This window comes from Myripristis murdjan, chromosome 6, assembly GCF_902150065.1.
Source record: "Myripristis murdjan chromosome 6, fMyrMur1.1, whole genome shotgun sequence".
Classification (NCBI taxonomy): Eukaryota; Metazoa; Chordata; class Actinopteri; order Holocentriformes; family Holocentridae; genus Myripristis; species Myripristis murdjan.
In genome coordinates, this window is record NC_043985.1 from 3592064 (window position 1) to 3599586 (window position 7523).

Genomic DNA, 7523 nt, shown 5'->3' on the forward strand with positions numbered 1-7523 from the left:
TAATGATAATATGGATCAACCTTATTTCAATAGCACTTATTTCAAAGAGATCACAACAGACGTAATAACAGGATATTAAAATATGCAGGGTGCAGATAAAAATAGGAAACATTTTAAAAAGTGGTTTAAAATAAACACACAAACTAAGACAACAAACAACAGGGGGAAAAAACACTTGATAATGAAAATGCGCACTATCAAACAGAGTTACATAATAGAGTCTTGAGAAGTGATAAGAAAAAGATCCTGGTGAGTTTGCTAATCTACATTTGTCAGGTAGGGCTGTCAGGATGAGGGGACGTACCAACACACACTTGTTAGCTCAGCGTTTCTTAAACCCTCTTCAGTTAGTTTGCACAATTCAATTCAATTTATTGCCACGATACCATTCATTATTACAAAACGTCTTGTTTGCCAGTCTCTCTGTTGCAGCAGAGAGTTTTAAACTTAAAAATACAAAAACAAAATAAGTAAATAAAAACACAAATATAAAAGTTCTGTATAAAGAGAGCAAGTCATCATGTCGTCTCTTTTACTTTAGAAACCCTTTACCTAACCTCAGACAGTTAGCATAAGATCCACTCTGAAAACCTTATGTTTGACAAGCCTTGCAATGTGCCTTGTGTGTGTGTGTGTGTGTGTGTGTGTGTGTGTGTGTGTGTGTGTTGAATAGTGAAGTACCTGCTTCTCGCTGAGCGCTGTGATCTTTGCTTGAAGTTCATGCAGCTGCTTCTTTAGATCTGCATTCTGAAAACAAATTTACGTTAGTTGGCTCATGTAAAACTTTAAAAGCTGGATCTGTTATCCCGCCTGATGACTAAAATTTTTCTCCGACATTAAGCGGTGTAAACCCAGTCTGTCGTTTCATGTTGTGCAGCTAAACTGAAGCACAGTGGAATGACACGTTTACTAAGACCACTAGATGGACAGACAGATAGGTGGTGACATAAGCACAAGCAGGCAGTGTGTTCTCAGTCACTAACACCATTATTGGTGATGACAGTGTAACTTAAAGTCATATTAAACATGCGGTGTACATGAAAAACTCTGCAGAGAGGAAGACATCGACTCTCAAGACCTGCACCACTATCTTCCATTTTAATATGCAATGCTCATTTTTTTGTTCAAAGCTAATCCTTTGACAGAGATACTATGTCAAAACGCATCAGTTTTAAACAGTTTTTAAATGACCCTGGAGAGCTGCTATCTGCCTCACCATGAGGGATTTTTTTCATGCAGATTTGACTATTTTTGACAGGCACCCCTGTTTCAAAAAAGTCTGTTTTGTTGTGCTGGTGCTGAAAAATTAAATGGACAGTTTATTTACCTGAGGGTCCTGCTTCATCTGGGCGACCAGTTTCTGCAAACAAGACAGGAAACAGTCAGATGATTGTGGTATACAGCAACACCTAATGGTCAAACCTGGGAACAGCCAGATAACTGGACTCTTCTGTTATGATGTGGACGACAGACACTGTTCCTCTGACGGACAATATCATTTACCATTTACAAATATGCGAAACTGTTGCATACAATTAAAATGCAGAAATATATTATTTATGCAATGCATATAATACTGACTCATATATATTAAAAGAGTCTATGAGTATGGAAAAGCGGTGCAAACCAACATGTCCAGAGAAAAGTCAGTCAGTCTGATCAAAGAGAATAAATGCTGTATCAGATCCATTCCAGTCTTACCTCAGACTAAGTGGGTGAGGCTTGGTAGGTTTGAGAGTTTGAAAACGATCCAACAGGCGGAGACAACAAAGCGGTACAAAAACAACTGTTACCCTGCTAACTTAGGAACACAACTGACCTACCTGCCCAACTAAACACAGGCTCAAATCTTGTGTGGTTAGAGTGGTTCACACTAGATGCTTGTAGTCTGATCACAAAGCAGTTCAGTCAAAGATGGGTGTCACACCAGATGACCTGATTATGTCATTTGGAAACTTCCTCCATTTATCCACAACAGTTCACTGTAAATATAATTAATTGTTCTATCGCTTCTCACTCCACAGAAGCTAGAGGTTAAATGGATTTATTTGCATTAAAAATGTATCTTGATGAATTGTTAAACACAATACTGCTGAACAGTTCTGTGTGATAGTTTTTCATTTAATTTGTAACTGCATACTTAGTTGGATTGATTTAGGCATACTGGTGTTACATGCCATTTTGCAAAAAACTCCAACAGAGACTGACAGGGAAAGGGAATTGGGAAACATGCTGATTTAAACTCTCTTAATATGAGTGGGCTTTGTTATTAAACTAGCTATTTATTCTGGTTCATTTCCTTCATCTTCCATCGGTATCTAAACTCCCATTGGCTGAGGGCTGTGTCAGTCTCAGGTGTCAATCCCACTGAGTCTTGCACCATTTCACTCTGCATAAGCCTGACCAGACTGCACCAACAAAATCAAACATGTTTGAAAAATCTTGGCCACAAGCAGCAGTCTTCAGCCTGTTGACAGTGAAGAGGAGTCTGATCGACTGCCAGGCCTGAGTTCACCCCCAAAAACCCCAACTAACCCCAACTCAAATTGGACTCTGTTGAAACTGTGCAATCCAACCTAGGTTTACGCTTACTAACCTCCCATCCTAGTAATATGGTAAACTAGTAACCAAGTCTACCTGATGGATCTGGATCTCCACCTTCAGAGCCTCCTGTAACGTCTGTAATTCCATCATGGATCCAGTCAGTCTGCCAGCCGATCGATCAGCCTGCACATGCATGCACACACGCACACACACACACACACACACACACACACACACAGAGGAAAAAAAGTAAAGACATAAACAACCACTTCAACTTGTAATCAGCAGAATGGTACCGGGATCAAGGCTGTCATACCAACACTGTTTACAAACTGTGACCTATAAGGAGTGTAAGGTAAGGTGCTGTAGGGTGCTGACCACAGTCATGTCCTGACAAGGTCATACGAGGTCATGATAAAGACTGTGTTATGGTTATAAGACATGTGTCTGTTGATAGTGTCTAACAAATACAATGATGTCAGAGAGACAGAAAAATGAGACATCTGATAGTGCCTTGTACCTGTCCAAAATTTGTAAGACTGCAGACGCCAGCACTGATTGTGTCACATTTTCATTGGCTGGATGGACCAAGAGTACCACCGTTGCCATGGAAATGGAAACAACTGTGTGAATGAATTTTTTTTTTTTTTTTTTTTTTGGGTCGAAGGGAATAAAAATATCCAGGGTAAAAAGTGAATTGTGAGGAAATATCTTGACCTGTACGACTCATTAAAGACCCTCAAAGATGCAAAAAACCCAACAACAATAATAATAATGATAATAATAAACTCCTGGAGAGACACTGATGCAGCACTTTTTTTCCCTCTGCCTCCTCCTCCACTACATAAACAATTTAAAAAATTCCCCCGACTCTACCAAAACAAACATGTCATAGTAGCCGGCAGGCATCTTTCTTCGATGGAGAAGCGTCCAGCTGGTTACTATGGAGATGACAGCTTGTGCCACAGACGTGTTCTGATACTTCATTTGAGCACAAAAGCTTTTGTGTTGTCCAAAACTTTTCGTAAGACGGCTGTCAGCACATCTCTTATAACAACAAAACAGCCTTTAATTTTTATCTTATTCACAACGACATCCATGTCTCTGACATTATACACACAACAAATCTGACTGCACATAATTTAACCATGCCTTTACCTTAACACCGTCTCCAGTGGGAAAACCATCCAACTGAAGCATTAAAGTGCTGCTGGAAACAAGATAAATTACAAAAAATTGCATTTAACTTTACCTCATTATTATTCAAGTTAAAACAGGCTCTATGTAACTTTACGTAATCATTATTAAATAAAAAAAAAAAAAAAAGGTAGTATGCAACTTGAGTAAACAGGTTACATGTAACTTTATTATTATTATTACTATTATTATTATTATTATTATTATGCTATAACAGGTTGTAATGTGGTATTAATGCACATTAACTATTTGGTATCTCTTTAACTTGACTTTATTATTGCTCAACTCAACACCTCACATGTTAACTATTATTAAACTAAACCAGGCTCTATTCAACTTGACTTTATTATTGCTCGACTACAACATCTTACGTTGTTAATAATGTACGTATGTTAATAATTATTAAACTAAAACAGGCTCTCTGTAACTTACATAGAAAGCCTGTTACATATAACCTGTTATAATTTACTAATCCATACAAGCTTGAATGTAATTTGATTACATTTATTACACTAAAATAGGCTCTATATTAATTTTCCTTACTTACTATTGAACTTAAACACATTCTGTAACTGAACTAGACTATTAGCTAATTAAAACACGCTGCAACTAACATTTGAATATTATTAAACTACTATATGCTCTTTCTAGCTGAAATTCAGCATTATTAAAGTAAAATGGGCTATATATATATCTTCATTGTTATTAAACTGAAACAGGTACTTTATCATATTGAACTAAAGAAGGTTTTTGTAAATTTACTTCATTATGTAATTTAAATTCAGAACTATCAAATTAAAAGAGGCAACACGTTAATTCATTATTATTAAACTGAAACAGGTGGCGTGACGCTTTACTTCATTATTAAACCAAAACAGGTTGTATGTAACTTTACTTTGGCTTTCAAAGCACACTCTCGATCCAACAGTAGCAGGACTCACCACCTGGCCGTGGGACTGGACTCCACCCCTCTGTGCCGCCCTGCAAAACACAACCAACACATCACACAGGCTTGTTACAAACCCAGCCCAGAGGGAACCAAAGCATCCCCAACCCTCACAATACAATTTCAAAAGCTGAAGGAATACACAGAATACAGAATAACAAGACCGGAATCCTGTAAAGAGCTAGTTTATTGTCTGATTCAACACTATCAGCTAAACAACCAGTTTTGTTTCTATTAAGTCTGATTCTACAATACCCATCAACTAAAACACTGGTTTTCTACTTTATCTATCAACTAAACCTACTGAACTATTATGCAAAAGTATACTAGTACTGAAAACTACTATACTTTTAGTACAATGGTCATAATTAATATAGATCTATGCGGCCAGTCAATAAACCACTAGCTTTCTATCTATAATGTCTGACTCTACATTCCCTATCAACTAAATCACTAGTTTTATCTCTATGAAGACTGATTCTACATTATCTATCACCTAAACCACTAGTTTTCTTTCCATAAAGTCTTAGTCTGCATTACGTATCAGCTGCACCACTAGTTTCCTCTGTGTAGTCTGATTCTACATTACCTATTAACTACACCACTAGTTTCCTCTCTGTAAAGTCTGATTCTACATCACATATCAACTAAACCACTAGTTTTCTCTCTACAAAGTCTGATTCTACATAACATATTGACTATAATAGTTTTCTCTCTGTAAAGTCTGATTCCTCATTACCTATCTCTGTAAAGTCTGATTCTACATTACCTATCAGCAAAACCACTAGTTTCCTCTGTGTAAAGTCTGATTCTACATTACCTATTATCTAAACCATTAGTTTCCTCTCTGTAAAGTCTGATTCTACATTACATATTAACTAAACCACTAGTTTCCTCTCTGTAATGTCTGATTCTACATTATATATCAACTATAATAGTTTTCTCTCTGTAAAGTCTGATTCCTCATTACCTATCAACTAAATCACTAGTTTCCTCTCTACAAAGTCTGATTCTACATTACCTATCAACTAACCCACTAGTTTCCTCTCTGAAAAATCTTAGTCTGACTCTATGCTACCTGTCAAAAAGGCTTGCAACTATAGGACCTATGTCCTCTATGTCAATTCAAGATCAAGTCTCTCCATTGAAATCCGCCTGGCCTGGCATCCCAGTCTCACATGGTCGTAGGAGCAGACCAGGGTAAGCAAGATGCGAGACAGCATGAGATCCGGAGAACACAGCTGGCTTTTAATTTACCTCCCTGAATGACACAACCTGACAATCCCCACCTCCTTTACTGCAACTGATTCACTTCTGTGTCACCTCATCTACAGCTGCTTCCACTGACATCCTAGTCTTCAACTGTCTTAGTTTTCCCAGCTTCAGCTTACATCTGCGGCAAGTTTCTAAGACTGATCTAACAGGCCTACACACACACACACACACACACACACACACACTCAAAAAAACTAAACAGAAGTAGGGCCATATATACACACACTAGGAGATGGTTGAGAGAAGGCGTGTGAAACACAGCCAGGTTATATCATGAGGCTGAGCTCCATGACTAACTCCATGTGTCACTGATAAATCCACTGAAATACATGGATTTCTTCAACACACACTTGATTAGGGTGTAAATATTAATCTACATTTTGAACTGCTCGACTCAAAGCTCTTGTACTGTTTTTATTTATTTATTAATTTACTTTCTTCCAGCAGCTTAGCATCATGCCATGTTGCCAGCTAATTGTAGTAATTGCTCCCTGGGTGGGACATGAAGTTGTCTGAATAAACTTCCATCAGCATCACATGCCGTTGCAGGGCCTCGAAAAGGAAGAAATGAAGCTAAAATGGTGGGTTTCAAGATGAAAGCCATAAGTGCTTCAGCTGCTGGAGTTGAAATGCTTAAAAGTGTTTTTTGTTTCGGGGGCGAAATAAATGTTTTATAACCTTCTTATTAAACCACTATGGCCGTCTGGATGTGCAATCTCTCCCAAATAAATTCATCGGACCTGCCTCATTAGCTACATACTTACAACACGGTAAAATACCATGTTTCCGGGGATTACTAGGGTCTTAACTGTTTATCGCCGTTAGTAAAATCATTAAAATAAGCCCTAATGCATCCGACATTGCTCCGGCTGAGGCTGTTAAATGTTAAAGAGAACAAGTGGATAATGTTAGCTAGCCGCTAATGCTAACCATCCTGTTAGCTTCACTGGCTAATGCTATCATCCAGAATGAGAACTTAAATCAAAGGTGAATAATAATGTCATTAGCGATAATATAAAAGAAAAGAAAAATGGAAATAAAGAAATCCGTAAAAGAACAGTCTCAAAAGACGCCATTTTTCAAAATTATGACACCAAGCAGGCGTTGGTGGGTCTAAGTTATATCGGCCCCTTGTCCTCCAGAATATCAACTCCTAGAATAAGAAACACACCAGCTAAATACACAGAAATACACAGAAATACCTATGAATAGAGGCAAAAGCAGGCTGCTAGCACAAACAGCTGGATACAAACAACGTAAAACAGATGGATAAATGTAAACAGCAGAAGACAGGTAAAGTTTGAAAACAGAGAAAATTAAAGTTATGAAATTGAAAAGCCCAATGTGCACTTACTCAGCAGCAGTCCTCCTCTAGATTAATTAAATATATATCTATAAGAAGCCGATCCACGATGGAATAACACCATAGAAACAGTCCAGCTCACTCCTTCCTGCAGAACGGTATTTTGGTGCTGTATTTTATATTTAGTTTTAATGAAATTTGTGTAAAAACAGAGAAACTGAAGCTACAAAACAAGAAGAACTCTTCTTCAATCTCATT

At 37.6% G+C, this 7523-nt stretch overlaps 1 protein-coding gene across 4 annotated transcripts in view; it reads right to left on the reverse strand.

The window, feature by feature from the left end:
* The window catches only part of phf21ab (PHD finger protein 21Ab), a 28786-nt gene extending 21263 nt beyond the window's left edge, over window positions 1-7523 (reverse strand). For 3 of the 4 annotated variants that reach the window (XM_030053449.1, XM_030053448.1, XM_030053447.1), the window contains exons 1-6: window positions 7317-7523; window positions 4683-4722; window positions 3703-3754; window positions 2638-2727; window positions 1328-1360; window positions 682-747 (exon numbers count right to left, since the gene is read on the reverse strand). In XM_030053449.1, the coding sequence (XP_029909309.1) occupies window positions 682-747; window positions 1328-1360; window positions 2638-2727; window positions 3703-3744 (231 nt within the window). In that variant the 5' untranslated portion in view covers window positions 3745-3754; window positions 4683-4722; window positions 7317-7523. The remainder of the gene's footprint in view (window positions 1-681; window positions 748-1327; window positions 1361-2637; window positions 2728-3702; window positions 3755-4682; window positions 4723-7316) is intronic. The other variant, XM_030053450.1, reaches the window with a different exon arrangement.